Raw genomic sequence first — 13,094 nt, 5'->3', positions numbered from 1 at the left:
CAGGTAATTACATGGCAGTATCTGTACCTTGAGAACTTGGAGGCATCTGGTGTACAGTGGGCTCCTCTGGGAAGAGACCGAGCGGGTAGACCAGCTTGGAGGTGGATGGGGTTCCACAGACAAGAAGTAGCAAGCAAGGACTGTAGTTAGTGGGGAGAGCAGGCAGGGGAGGATGAGATGAAGTGGGTTCTAGCACTGCAGGGGCTGACAGTGGGGTCTGTGTGCTGTGTAGCTGCTCGAGGGCAGGAAGCAGGGAAGGGAAGGAGCCCCAAGGGAGCTTGCTGTGCGGAGAAGATGGCATTTTGGTTCTAGATTCCCTGAGTTATCCTGATAGCCTGATGGATTCCATGAGCTAGTATTTAGTATGTGACAAATCTGTGTTTGGGAGGCAAGTCTGGCTTTAAAAGATTCAGGTCTTCAGTGCTCAGATGTATTGTGGGGACCAGTGAGATCCTTCTAGCAGAAAGGATACCTTCACTACAGGCATCTGTAGTGAAAGCAAAGTGCAGAAGTTAGGGCAGCAGTTTCTCCAGGCCTGGGGAACTTTTCAGAGTGCAAATTCCTTGGATCCAGATGCTTGAGTGCAGCAGGGTTGAGAAGAACCAGGAATCTGTTTTCTTATCAAGTTCCATGCAATGCCAAGATGGTAGCAGTGTCAAGTCACACACACCTTGAGAAACACTCATGTAGGGAGTAGGGCTTCGTTTCACTGTTCGTACTTGAGATACCTCTTCCAATCATGTGGTTAGAATTTTAAGGCAAGCACTCTTGCCACTAGGCCGTATCCCTAGCCCGTGGTTAGAATTTTAGATGGGCTTAACTTTTATTTTCATAAAAACTGATACGCAGTTGACTTTGTAGGAAATGAGCAAATTGGAGTTTTCATTGAGTTCCATAGAATTGTTGGACTAAACTTGGACTTTGATAAAGACTGATGTGTAGTTGATTTTATAGGAAATGGGAAAATTGGAGTATTCATTGAGTTCCATAGAGTTGTTTTCTTTTAACATCTGTGCTGTGAGCTCATTTCTGAAGGAGCTGCTTTTAACAGCAGTAGACGTAGTTTCTAATTAGTCTCCCATAGCCTTGGAAGTAGTCTTCGAGTTCATTTACCCTTTCATGTGCTTCCAAGATGAGCGAAGGCCATAACAGAATGGATGGCTGTGATAGGCTTGGTAGACATGCTGGTTTATGATGAAATAACATTGTGAAATCTGATTATTGCTTTTATGTTCACATGGAAAGTAAGACATGTTTACCTTGAAATGAATAATTGGCATCTGGTAAGATTCTCTGTGTGTGCATGGAGTGCATTAGTGTTTCAAGCAAACCTTTTGCTCAAGCACACATAAAAATGGCCTCAGTGTAATATCGTGGGTTTTTAAAAAGAAAAAATATAAAGAAAAAACTTAGAAGAAGTTCCTGTATATATAAGGAAATTTGAGCGCTCTGTGACAACTATAATGCTGGTAACTTTTGGACTTAAAAGCACCTTTGTTTGTGAGTTTACATTTTCCCTTGTGATCTTAGAAAAAATAACATTGAGGTGATTATATTTATGATAGCCTAGTGATGAGAAAACACTAACTGTGATTGAAATGTTTTTTCCCCACTAATGCTAGTTGTTTTTAGCAGTTATCAAATAGATATTTATAATATTGCTCATTACTTATGATCAGTGTAAGACATTTTATAATCAAATAAAAGTACCATTACCCTCTAGTGTGTTTGTAAAATTATCTAAAACATGGTTTGTTAAAAAGCAGAACGTTTCCACTTGGCAAAACACTGACTGCTACTACTGTAGGCATATGGAATAGTAATTACAGAAAAATCCATGAAAATACAAGTTCTGGCTTATGACGTTCCTAACGCAAACTTTACAAACATGTATTCCTTTTCAGAACAAGATGAAGTCATTGGCTTCCAAAGGCGCAGCCAGTGTCAGTTCAGAGGGCATACTTAAAGGGCAGGATTCCTCGGCAGCCGACCCAGTAGGCCTCAGTCAGCCAGAGGCTCCCTCTGGCGCTGCTGGAGCAGAGCACCCGGAGTCAGAGGAGGAGCCCCCACATCCGATGGACGACCTTTCTACAAGCCTGGACGACCTCAGTGTCACCTCCCTGTCAGAGGCCTCGGTTGTGCGGCCCAACCAGGATTACAACTTAGTGAATTCTTTGTTGAATCTCACCAGAAGTCCTGTGAGTCATCAGCTCACTTTAACCGAAGGCATTATAAAGTAGAAAAAAAAAATCTATGCTTTTAAAGTAACACACTAAATCCTTTTACCTTGGATTTAATTTGATGTGTATCTCATTTCGGGATTGGATAAAAGAACTTATGCTCTCTTCTCCACAGGATGGCCGGATAGCTGTGAAAGCCTGCGAGGGTTTGATGTTATTAGTAAGCTTGCCTGAGCCTGCAGCTGCCAAGTGCCTTACCCAGAGCACTTGCCTGTGCAGACTGCTGACGGACAGACTTGCCTCTCTGTACAAGGCCCTACCTCGGTCACTGGATCCCTTAGATATTGAATCTGTAGAAGCAATTAACTGGGGGTAAGTGCCATTCTCTGTATCTTCCCATATGCCTACATTTTAAAGTCTTTCAGTTTTTACAGGGATGGATATCTTTGGTAATTTAACACTAGTAGTGACCTTACAAAGGAATATTTTCTTGAGTATTTTATTAAATTTATCAACCAGTGGTAACTAATTGGTGTAGGATCAGTCTAACTGTCATCTCGTCAAACTTTTAGTTTGTTCATTATACAGATGAGGAGTTGCTGAGGATGGAAGCTAGGGTTTTGCACATGCTAAACACAGTGTCACTGAGTTGCATCCAGCCCTTAATGTTCTGAGAGGAGAGTTTCACTATATAAGTCAGACTAGCTTTGAACTTGCATTCCTCCTGCCTGAACCTCTTGTATGCCCAGCTTTATGCAGATCAGTTTTTAAGGGTTTACTTTAAAACCAGTTACTGTATCTGATTCTTTTTATAAAAAGAAGGACTTTCCTTTGTGATAAATAACTTGCCACCGCCTTTAGAGCAGACTTTTGTTCTGTGCACCACTTGTGTGAAATCTCCTCTCATTTATTCTGTTACCCCCTCTACCAACTTTGATTGATTCTTATAGGACAATACGATTATTACAGATATTTTGTAAGTTATTAGAACATACAAGGCACTATAAATAAAACTATTTGTAAACTGACCAGCTGTCAGTACCTGATAATTTGGATATAATTTTCTTTTGTTGTTTTCTCCAAACGTTTAGCCTTCCTTTTTTTTTTTTTTCTTGTTTTCTCTGAACTGTATTTCCCAACATCCATTAGCTGATCCTCTTGTTAACAGTATTATAGGTCAAGGCAGGAAGGAAGAACAGCTGGCCAGTCTATTTCTTTCTCAGATCTCTTTGCCTGCCTTTTCCTGAATCCAACCGGCTGAGAACTGCTACCTTTACCTTGTGATTAATTACCTGGTCAGATTTATGGCACAAATCTAGGGAGGAGCTAGTGGTTTTTCTCCTGCTGCTCTGTTCTATTTTAGTCTCTCTCTCTCTTTCCACTTAAGGAGAGAAAATGATTTGTACCTTTTAAAAGCATTTCTCTTATCTCTGGCTATTTTGATCAGTTGTCTGCTAAGTGTGACTCAAGTTGCCACTGTGAAGGTCGTACCACGGGTTCTGAGGGTGTTCACCCTCTTGCCTCCATTTTTCCATATGTGTAAATGGGATTGTGGCTTTCAATAACCTTGGATGTGGTATGTCTTCCTTCCTTGCCCACAGCTTGGACTCATACAGTCATAAAGAAGATGCTTCAGCATTCCCAGGAAAACGAGCCTTAATTTCCTTTTTTTCTTGGTTCGATTATTGTGATCAACTCATTAAAGAAGCACAAAAGGTTGGGAATGTTTTTGGCTTTTTTTAATTGATAATTTTAAAATGTAAATTTCTACTAAGTGAAATTTGAATCCTTAGTTAACATTCCTGAATATATTTTAATCATCTCCCCTCGTTATTCTGTTAGTACTTTGAAATTGTTGGGATAGTTTTTGTCTCGCTCCTCCTATTCTCGGAAATTTTTTCATAAAAGGTATAAATATCCCAATAGCTAACACTTAATCTGATTTATGGTCAATGGGCAGTTTTGTCTTTTCACATTAATTCAGATGGAGAGTGGAAACTGATATATTGAAATTACAAATTAGAGTCTTCTTTCCATAAAAAAATAATAATAGTGTTCCTGCTGTGTTGTAGACTGCTGCTGTTGCTCTTGCCAAAGCTGTCCATGAGAGATTTTTCATTGGTGTCATGGAACCTCAATTAATGCAAGCGTGAGTAACCTCAGTCCTTTACACACAATGACAAAATCACCATTCCTGCCAGCCCTGCCCACTAACCATACTGTGTTGTGCTCAGTTCTGAGATAGGAATTCTGACATCAACTGCTGTGCTCCATCGCATTGTTAGACAAGTAACCTCTGATGTCTTGCTTCAAGAAATGGTGGTTTTTATTCTTGGAGAGCAGAGGGAACCGGAAACCCTGGCAGAAATTAGCAGACATCCTCTAAGACATAGGTTAATTGAACATTGTAATCATATATCTGATGAGGTAAGCTATGTAATGACTGTATTAGATTCTTGGAAATACTGATTTAAATATACTTGTAATGTTTAAATGTTTTTTTAAACTGTATTGAAAGGCTTAGATCATGACTTTTACAAGATGGCAATAAGAACAACTTTTTAGGGCTGGTGATATGGCCTAGTGGCAAGAGTGCCTGCCTCATATACATGAGGCCCTGGGTTCGATTCCCCAGCACCACATATACAGAAAATGGCCAGAAGTGGCGCTGTGGCTCATGTGGCAGAGTGCTAGCCTTGAGCAAAAGGAAGCTAGGGACAGTGCTCAGGCCCTGAGTCCAAGCCCCAGGACCAGCCAAAAAAAAAAAGAAGAACAACTTTTTAAAAGTTATTTTTATCTTACTTGGATCACTTTTGGTTTCAGATAAGCATAATGACACTGAGAATGTTTGAACATCTTTTGCAAAAACCCAATGAGCACATTCTTTACAATTTGGTCTTAAGAAATCTTGAAGAAAGAAATTATACAGAATACAAACCTTTGTGTCCAGAAGACAAAGATGTGGTAGAGAATGGACTAATAGCAGGAGCAGTGTAAGTTTCTGTCCAATCTGTGACTTTAATATTTTATAAAGCTAGAACTTTCCATCTTCTCTTAATTCTCTCCCTTGTGCTTAATGGTAACAATAATTTTTTTTTCTTAATGGCTAATAGTTTGAAAGTTTTGGAAAATAGTTTGAAAGTTTTGATACTACAGTTCTAAATTCCAAGAGATTTTATATATTTCTTAAACCTAGTAACAAAATTAGTAGATATCCTTGAGATTATTAACAAAATGATCATCTATAGTATGGATACATTATATCTTAAATCTTTCTGTTAGAAAAGTTACATAATATTTTCTTCAAACACAGCAAAGAATCTTTTGACTTAGAAAACGTGATAATAAATGTTGTTTTTTGTACATCATTAAATTAAACTTAGAGATCTGGAAGAAGATCCATTATTTACTGACATTTCACCAGATAACACTTTGTCAAACCAAGAGTGGCTGAGTTCTTCACCGTCTGCTAGTCCAGATCACCCCAAAAATGATGGGAAAACGGAAGTCCATAAAATTGTAAATAGGTGAGTTGCTGTATACATTTTTTTTCTTCTTTTGGCATATAGCAGTTCTTCTGGTTGCTATAGAAATACCTTATGAGCTGAGTCTCCTTTGAATGTTATGTTAACTTCTTTTGTCTTGATTATATAACAGGTGACAGCAGTGGCAACAGTTGATACCAGAGTACACAGCTTTTCTGTATATAAATGAATTAATTTTAAGTAATTCTCAAAATTTACCACACTGAGGGCTGGGGATATGGCCTAGTGGCAAGAGTGCTTGTCTCGTATACATGAGGCCCTGGGTTCAATTCCCCAGCACCACATATACAGAAAATGGCCAGAAGTGGCGCTGTGGCTCAAGTGGCAGAGTCTAGCCTTGAGCAAAAAGAAGCCAGGGACAGTGCTCAGGCCCTGAGTCCAAGCCCCAGGACTGGCAAAACAAAACAAAAAAAACAAACAAACAAAAAAAAAATTTACCACACTGAGAACTGACAGTTGGACTAACAGTACTTTTTGAGTGTGTATGCTAGGTATAGGGCTAGTCCTTTTATTCAGTCCCTGGTTGTACGTTTCTTTCATTGTCATTTCTGTGGCAATTTTCCCTTTTATTTTTTTTTTCTTCCCTTTAATGCTGTCACTGTCATGTCTTGAGTCAGCCAGTTATACTAAAAAACTGTAACTGCCTCAAAATGCAAAATTATACGTAAAGTTCTCTCAAGTTCAGTTACTTAAGGGCCAGTTCTCTGAGAGATTGACAGATACTGCAGTCTGTCATTGCATAGGAACCTAAAAGGAAAAACAATCTTTCTTGGGCCTTTAATCTATTTTAAGTGGAATTAGTAACTGTAATACACCTTTAAAATAATGGGAGACCATTTAGTAAGTTACAGGGTTAATTCAAGATAAAGACAACACTTAGTTTTAGTTTTCAATTTCCCAATGTTTGTGTTTGTAGGTAAACTTAAGATGTCACTAGTTACTTTACTGGATAGAAAGATCCTCTTGAATTCTGAGGCTATTTCTGTGGTTGATCATGGCCTTTTTCCTTTAAGTTTCCTGTGTCTGGTACCAGATGAAGCAAAATCCTCATACCACGTTGAGGGCACTGGGTATGACACCTACCTCCGAGATGCTCATAGGCAGGTAGGTGACATAATTATTGAAAATGGAATCTAAGAACGTACACACTACTCATCACATTGTTCAGTTGCCCACAAAGAAGCGAATCCACTCTCCTCAGAAGTAAGACCTGCACCCTGCTGACAACTGGCTGTGCCTTGTGTGGGTGGCCTGAGTTTGCATGTCACTCACTGGGTCTTTATGTCAACGTTGCTTCCTCCTCTGTGGTGTTTGGCTTTTCCCTTTAAATTGTATCTCACTTGGATCCATTTCCCCTCTGCATCCAAGACATCCTCTCCATAGTCACCCTGGCCCCAGCCACAGGCCGCTGTCCCTTTCCCTTCTTCCCCAGTTCAAGCAGACAAGAAGTCAGTGTTGTCTCCACTGCTGACTCCACTGTCTGCCTCACTGAAACCACTTTCTCAAAGCTCTGCTGGTGGTATCACTGTTTAGGGTTAGAAGGTAATTGATTTGTGAGGGTTGAATTTGTGCTTAACTTACCATTGAGTCCTACAGCACATGTAGTTTAAGGCTGGATATGTTTTGCAACATACCCATATGATATTTGTTGAATAAGCAACTAAAATAGATTATTTCAATAGTTGAGAGTGCATTTCAAAATATAGAGTTTTCAGATTTGAAGTTTCTCAAATCAGAAAATGTTTCAGTGAAGAATTTTAATTTTCACTGAAATCCTTTGGGTTGAAGTATGCGAGCGTATAGAATTAATCTTCATCAGCATCTAGCACAATACTTGAAACAGAATTCAAGTTCACATTGGCATGTATCTTAATACAGGGATGAGCTACATTCACATGCCAACCAAGTAACAATTAAAAACAAACTACCTTTTAGAATTTGAATGTTTAGCTGCTTTTATTGTTTAAAGTTTCCCTCCTTGCCATTTTGTGATAATAAGTTATGATTACAGAAATGGAAGAAACAAGACCAAAAAGAACAAAATTGGAAACCATTGAGTCCTATGTCATTACTAATTAAAAGTAACTAGCTTTATTGCCCTGAGCCCCTTCTACTCACCCCGCCTCCACCCTCGCCCCTACCCCCAGTCTATAACACACATTCTGCAGCCAGCCGTCTTCAGATGCTTCTTTGAGCAAATCATTTCTGTTCCATCTCTGTTTCTTGGTAGTTCTTTAATGATCTAAACATTTTTCCTCCCTAGTTCCGGGACTACTGTGCTATCTGCTTAAGATGGGAGTGGCCGAGTTCACCAAAAGCATTGGAAAAGTGTAATTTAGAAGCCGCTTTCTTTGAAGGTCATTTTTTGAAAGTCTTATTTGACAGAATGGGAAGAATCCTCGATCAGGTAATCACATTTTAAAACACTAATTTTTTCCACATTTTTTGTGCTACCACTCACTATGGCAAGTCTTAGTGTACGTTTTCACCCAAGTGCTTTTATTATTTTCTTCATTTCTCCACTATATGACTTTTCCGTAAAACTTGATTGTCCCTACCTGGTGGGTTTCTGATGTGTTCCGTAAGTGCAGGGCATTGCGTGATATCCTGGCAGCCATTGTAGACAAACACCTCCTTTCCATGACAGCTTCGGTGCTGGAGGTGTCAAGAGGGAGCAATTGGTTAATATAGACACGCATAGAATAAAACTTGTTGGGCTCAATTCAGAAGATCTTAAATATCATTTCCAACTGCATGTTAGCTACTCTGGTCTCATAAAAATTATGTTTGCTCCAGAACATCTAAGGGAGAGAAGAGGCATAAAGGGCCTGATTTACTTCAACAGTGGATGGAAATTGCCCTCAGTTGGTAGGTGGCTGTGTGTGCCATCAACTGCTATGAGACCTGAACTTGGGATTCGAGGCCTCATCCAGGTAGTAGGTTCTGTTCCCGCCAATCACTTCCCTGGGCTTCTTGAAAGAAGACAGTGTAAAGCCTGAGAGGTTCCTGGTGAAAGGAATTAACAGAAGCTCCTTTGTATACAAAAGTGTTCCTTCTGTTCTTACATTGGCAAACTCTGTTAAGTAATTCCCAGCTGCTTTCTGTGAAGAAATAATTAATAATTAAATTTCTAGTAAAAATTGTGAGGTTTCCTTTTTCCTTTTGTTGTGTTGGTGGCTTTTGGCAGTACAGGAGTTTGAACTTTGCACCTGCTTGTCGGGCATCATATCACTTGAGCCACATCTTGAGCCCTTTTCACTCCTGTTATTTTTAGATAGAGTCTCGCTTTTGCCCAGGCTAGCCTGGACCACACACAGTCTTCTCCTTATACTTTTCCCCATTGCTGGGATGACAGGAATGCACCACCATACCCAGCTTTTTTGTTGTGAGTAGAGTCTCACACACTCTTGTCCAAGCTGGCCAGCTACTGTGCTTCTCCCTATCTTTACCTCTCATGTAGCATGGATGGCAGTATAGAATCTGTCACGCAGCTGTCGGTTTAGATGGAGTCTCTTTGCCTGGGCTGACCTTGAACAACAAACAGTCTTTCCCTTTTCTGCCTCCCTAGTAGCTAGGATGCTGGGTATGAGCTACTGGTGCCTGCCAAAAGTATGGTATCACGTACCAAAAGTGTCTAAGGAACTGCCAGCCATCCAATTGTGGGGGGACTAATCCCGGTACCTATTACTGTATGTAAAAGATGGAAAGCCCACTCTTTTCTTTGGTCTTAGTTTAATGTGTCCTCAGTGGTTTGTATTTAGTACTTTTTTTTTCCTGTCCTAGGGCCTGAGCGCTGACCCTGGGCTTCTTTCACTCAAGGCTAGCACTCTAACACTTGAGCCACAGCACCACTTCTGGCTTTTTCTGAGTAGTTTATTGAATAATCTCAATCTCACGGATTTTTCTGCTTAGGCTGGCTGTGCACCGTGATCCTCAGATGTCAGCCTCCTGAGTAGCTAGGATTACAGGCATGAGTCATGGAGGGACTGGCTGCATTTAGTACTTTTATGTGACACGTTGGTGGGTTTTCGTGACCTCTTGAACACTGATTAGTTTACCCTGCATAAAACAGACCTCTCGCTGTGTCCACATCTTGGTGAGCAGGCGGCGGATTTTTCTTTCTTGAGAAGACAAATTGAAGTGGTCAGTTGAATGCTCAGTGTGTATGTGGTAAATTCTATTGCTGTCTTTTTGTCCTTTGCTCCCCACAGCCCTACGATGTGAATTTACAGGTGACCTCGGTGTTGTCCAGGCTCTCCCTCTTCCCTCATCCACACACACACGAGTACCTGTTGGATCCCTATGTGAACCTTGCTTCTGGCTGTCGATCCCTCTTCTCTGTAATCGTCAGGGTGAGTTTAGTTCCGTTCTCCTCTGTAGGAATGATAAGCCTGTCCCAGTTACATCTTCCTATCATGATATGCAGTTAACATAGTAGGATGAAATATAATAGATACCTGCTGTTTAAAAGTAATTACTGTACATCCTGATCTGTTGCACAGTGGGTGGGAAATCCACATATATAAAACCAACCAGGCACCAGTGGCTCACGCCTGTAATCCTAACTACTCAGGAGGCTGAGGGGCTGGGAATACGGCCTAGTGGTAAAGTGCTTGTCTTGTATACATGAAGCCCTGGGTTCAGTTCCTCAGCACCTCATATACAGAAAAAGCCAGAAGTGGCGCTGTGGCTCAAGTGGCAGAGTGCTAGCCTTGAGCACAGAGAAGCCAGGGACAGTGCTCAGGCTCTGAATTCAAGCCCCAGGACTGGAAACAAACAAAACAAAACAAGAAAACTCAGGAGTCTGAGATCTAAGGATCATGCTTCACAGCCAAGCTAAGCAGGAAAATCCGTGAGATTGAGATTCTTCAATAAACTACTCAGAAAAAGCCCCAACTGGGGTAGAAAAGTCCCCGTGAGACTCTTACTTCCAGTAAAAACCACAAGTAGTGCTGTGGCAAAAGGGGTAGAGCACTAGCCTTGAGCACACAGAGGCTCAGGAACAGCATCTAGTCCCTGAGTTCAAGCCCAAGGACCAGAAAAAACAAAAAACAAACCATATATATATATATATCCACACACACATCCTTATATTGTAAAGAATTGATATGATTCCCTGGTCAGAGATGGCCATGTAGTGAAAGCCCGGGCTCTTTATTTAGAAGGAGGACAAGAAGAGTTATCTGAATTCAAGACTATCCCTACCTAGTCAATTTCAGGAATCAAGTTCCCTGTTTCTGTGCAGGTTGTTGGAGACCTCATGGTTCGAATTCAGCGTATTCAAGACTTCACTCCCAAGCTTCTACTAGTCAGAAAGCGACTGCTGGGTTTGGAGCCTGACGGCCCCATGTAAGTCAGTGCCACACCTTCTATGCACAACTTGCACCGCATGCACGAGTGATGTGCTGCCGATGCCCTGATTTCTGTGTCTGCTTTCTCTAGTGTCGACCACATCACGTTGCTGGAGGGTGTGATTGTGTTAGAAGAGTTCTGCAAGGAGCTGGCAGCCATTGCGTTTGTGAAATACCACGCCTCCTCCACACCATGAATACCATCTCTCAGGTCTCTGGAACTATACCATTGTGTGGAGGTTTCATCAGAAAAAGACTTATTCCTCCCCACAAGAGAGGACAAACGCCTTTTAAATGAAGTATTGCCATAAACTGGACGGAACCATTAAGAACCAACTGAGTGGCCGCTCAGCAAAATGTGACACACGTTGTTTTCATCAACTATATCTGTGGTTCCCACACAGAATTGCATGCTGGCAAAGCCAGGATACAATCAAAGCAACTTCAGGAAGGAAGCATTTCTAAGACTGAAAAGCTACAACTTTTCTGACGTCATGACTTTGAGGATATTTGTGTTACTTTAATATCCTTTGGGTAGCAAAGCATTTTGACTTTCTCTGGGACTCAAATGCTTATATTCTTTTGGATTAATAAGTAGCCAAAAAAATCACTAATTTTATAACTTTTTAAGGTTAAGATTCTTATCAAACAAAATATTTAAAAAACTGTACATGAGAAAGAAGTTATTCAGGAACCATCAAGTGAATTATTAATATTGATTATAGGAAACAAAAATGTGTAGTGCAGCATAAACTTTATTCAGTTTTTCTAAGAATAACAATTTAATATGATAAAGAAATTCTTGATTAATATACTATCTATATTTTTAAAGAAGCGTTCTTTTATCTTTTGTGCACACAGCCATGTTAGTGATTGGCTTTCACATATGGGTTCCTGTTATTTAAACTCTGTCACTTTTGCAACAGCATTCAATATCAGCTCATCAGTGGTGACGTTTACTAAAATAGTATTTTTTTACACTAATAACATGTTCTGAGTTGAGAACCCTTTTCTTTCTCCTCTCTCTCTAAAAATTGCTTTATGAAATTGCTTTATAATTTTCTTCTTGAAGCGCAAGGTGGTGCCTAGGTGGGCAACTGACTGGGAACACCTAGACAGCAATCAGAATGCCAACGGCCTCCTAATGTTTACATTTTTTTTTTCATTGTGTTCAGTCTTTTGTCATCAAAAAATTCTAAAGATATTCAAGAAAACAGCCTTCTAAATGTTGTGTTTACATGTTACAGGGTTTGGGGAAGGGCTCACGTGACTAGGCAGGTTGGCAGGACCATCAGGTTAGCCAAGCTACGCCGTGCCAGCCTGCCTTGTGTGATCGACAGCTTGGTGTTTCCGGTTTGTTCTGTAATTGATGCTTATCATCCAAATGTTGCTTATAAGCTCTTTTCTTTTAAGTCGAAATATTAAGTAGCAGCACTTTCCTCTTTACCTTCGGCTTTCTGATCTTTAGAGAAGCTTTGTGAGAATCGTGTTTGCAGTATGATCACCACACCTGTCCGGTGCAAAGAATCCTCACCAGCATCTGCCTGGCTGTTATATTCATGTTTCTGGTTTAATTTATACGTAGTTTGGGCTATTTATTGAGAATTGGTGTCTGTGTGTGTGCCAGTACTAGGGCTTGAACTTGGGACTTGAACATTGTCCCTTAGCTTTTTTGCTCAAGGCTGGCTGGCACCTTGGCACTTGAGCCACAGCCCTACTTCTGGCTTTTTGGTGATTAATTGGAGATAAGAGTCTCACAGTCTTTTCTGCCTGAGCTGGCTTTGAACTGCAATCCTCAGAGCATAGCCCCCTGAGTAGCTAGGTTTACAGGTATGAGCTACTGGTGCCCAGCTGAAAATAAAATATTCGATGATTTGAATAGTCTCAGCTTTGGAATGCCCACCATTGTTAAAACTTCAACCATAATGCCACTCATCATTCATCAAAAGAAACTCATTAAGTCAAACAATGAGACAACAGAACTGGGAAGCAGTTTCTTCATGCATGACCCCCAGCAG

At 40.6% G+C, this 13,094-nt stretch overlaps 1 protein-coding gene across 1 annotated transcript in view; it reads left to right on the top strand.

The window, feature by feature from the left end:
* Fhip2a (FHF complex subunit HOOK interacting protein 2A) overlaps positions 1 to 12,548 on the top strand; it is a 30,969-nt gene extending 18,421 nt beyond the window's left edge. Inside the window, exons 6-17 of the mRNA XM_048338184.1 lie at positions 1,905 to 2,198; positions 2,356 to 2,552; positions 3,782 to 3,896; positions 4,253 to 4,329; positions 4,415 to 4,607; positions 5,004 to 5,173; positions 5,564 to 5,707; positions 6,739 to 6,829; positions 7,989 to 8,132; positions 9,937 to 10,077; positions 10,971 to 11,074; positions 11,168 to 12,548. Of these exons, the coding sequence (XP_048194141.1) occupies positions 1,905 to 2,198; positions 2,356 to 2,552; positions 3,782 to 3,896; positions 4,253 to 4,329; positions 4,415 to 4,607; positions 5,004 to 5,173; positions 5,564 to 5,707; positions 6,739 to 6,829; positions 7,989 to 8,132; positions 9,937 to 10,077; positions 10,971 to 11,074; positions 11,168 to 11,273 (1,776 nt within the window). The 3' untranslated portion in view covers positions 11,274 to 12,548. The remainder of the gene's footprint in view (positions 1 to 1,904; positions 2,199 to 2,355; positions 2,553 to 3,781; positions 3,897 to 4,252; positions 4,330 to 4,414; positions 4,608 to 5,003; positions 5,174 to 5,563; positions 5,708 to 6,738; positions 6,830 to 7,988; positions 8,133 to 9,936; positions 10,078 to 10,970; positions 11,075 to 11,167) is intronic.
* Positions 12,549 to 13,094: the final 546 nt, after the last annotated feature.

This window comes from Perognathus longimembris, chromosome 2 (assembly GCF_023159225.1).
Source record: "Perognathus longimembris pacificus isolate PPM17 chromosome 2, ASM2315922v1, whole genome shotgun sequence".
Taxonomy (NCBI): Eukaryota; Metazoa; Chordata; class Mammalia; order Rodentia; family Heteromyidae; genus Perognathus; species Perognathus longimembris.
This window is presented reverse-complemented; position numbering and strand designations above follow the sequence as displayed.